We start from the raw sequence: 1,088 nt of genomic DNA, 5'->3' as shown, positions 1-1,088 counted from the left end.
CCTACAGTATTTTTACAGTCTTTATTTTACAGTTAAAATACATGTTTATTAAATAAAGTTTAATGTTAGAACTAATCATGGATCCCTTTAATCCATTGTGCTGCTTTTGTTTTGAAGATATTAATGAAAGCGTAAAGCTCWGTGTAAGCAGAAAGCAATAAAAGCAAAATGTGTTACTCATGTATTTCATTGCAAATACAAAACATAGGTATAAATTCATAATTTTGTTAAAATGGTAGCCATTGGGTATGAAATGGGAGTTTAAGTTGACAGAGGATGAATTAGGCAGCGCTGCACACTAACTGTAGAGGGAAAAACATCCAACTCAGTTTTCACCTGTCTAACCTGAGCCTCTGCCTGAATCAGTGTCGAACAGTGAAGATCACCATTCTGGGCGATGAGGGTGTTCCTGTTCAGGTGGACGGTGAGGCCTGGATCCAGCCACCTGGAGTCATCAAGATCCAGCACAAGAACAGAGCCCAGATGCTGACCAGAGACCGGGTGAGGAGGATGAGATGGGTGGAAACAGATTCAGTAATTATTAAGGTGAAATCCTGTGATGCTCACCTGTCCTCTGCACTATGATTGTCTGCAGGCGTTTGAGAACACACTAAAGTCTTGGGAGGATAAGCTGAAGTATGACAAGCCTCATTTACGACCTCACCTGTACCCTCAGCAGTCTGTGGATCTGGCCACAGAGGAGGAGGCTGTCCTGCTGCAGATGTGTGCCCGAGCTGCTGAGGAGCTCATTACCAGGTGAACAAGTGCTGCCGTCAGGTCTCCCTCTGCTCCTTCCATCCTGAATCAAACCCACTGAGTCTGACATGTAACCACAGGATCTGTGAAGCTGCAAAAACCAACGGGCTTCTGGAGCAGGAGCTGGCTCACGCTGTTAATGCTGCATCTCATGCCATCAACAAAACACACCCCAAGTTCCCCGAGGTGAGTCATCAGCACAGATACAACAACACACTGTGCTTTTCAGCACAGATACAACAACACACTGTGCTTTTCAGCACAGATACAACAACACACTGTGCTTTTCAGCACAGATACAACAACACACGGTGCTTTTTCAAGCAAAATGA

At 44.6% G+C, this 1,088-nt stretch overlaps 1 protein-coding gene across 2 annotated transcripts in view; it reads left to right on the top strand.

Annotated features, from left to right (window-relative positions):
- Positions 1-1,088, top strand: part of dgkh (diacylglycerol kinase, eta) — a gene marked incomplete at its 5' end in the record, with an annotated part of 71,814 nt that overhangs the window by 41,942 nt on the left and 28,784 nt on the right. For both annotated transcript variants that reach the window (XM_014027069.1, XM_014027070.1), the window contains 3 exon segments: positions 367-501; positions 596-756; positions 837-942. In XM_014027069.1, coding sequence (XP_013882523.1) covers positions 367-501; positions 596-756; positions 837-942 — 402 coding nt within the window.

This window comes from Austrofundulus limnaeus, unplaced genomic scaffold (genome assembly GCF_001266775.1).
Source record: "Austrofundulus limnaeus strain Quisiro unplaced genomic scaffold, Austrofundulus_limnaeus-1.0 Scaffold613, whole genome shotgun sequence".
NCBI classification, from domain to species: Eukaryota; Metazoa; Chordata; class Actinopteri; order Cyprinodontiformes; family Rivulidae; genus Austrofundulus; species Austrofundulus limnaeus.
The sequence above is the reverse complement of the archived record's forward strand: the minus strand, read 5'-3'. Positions and strand labels throughout refer to the sequence as shown.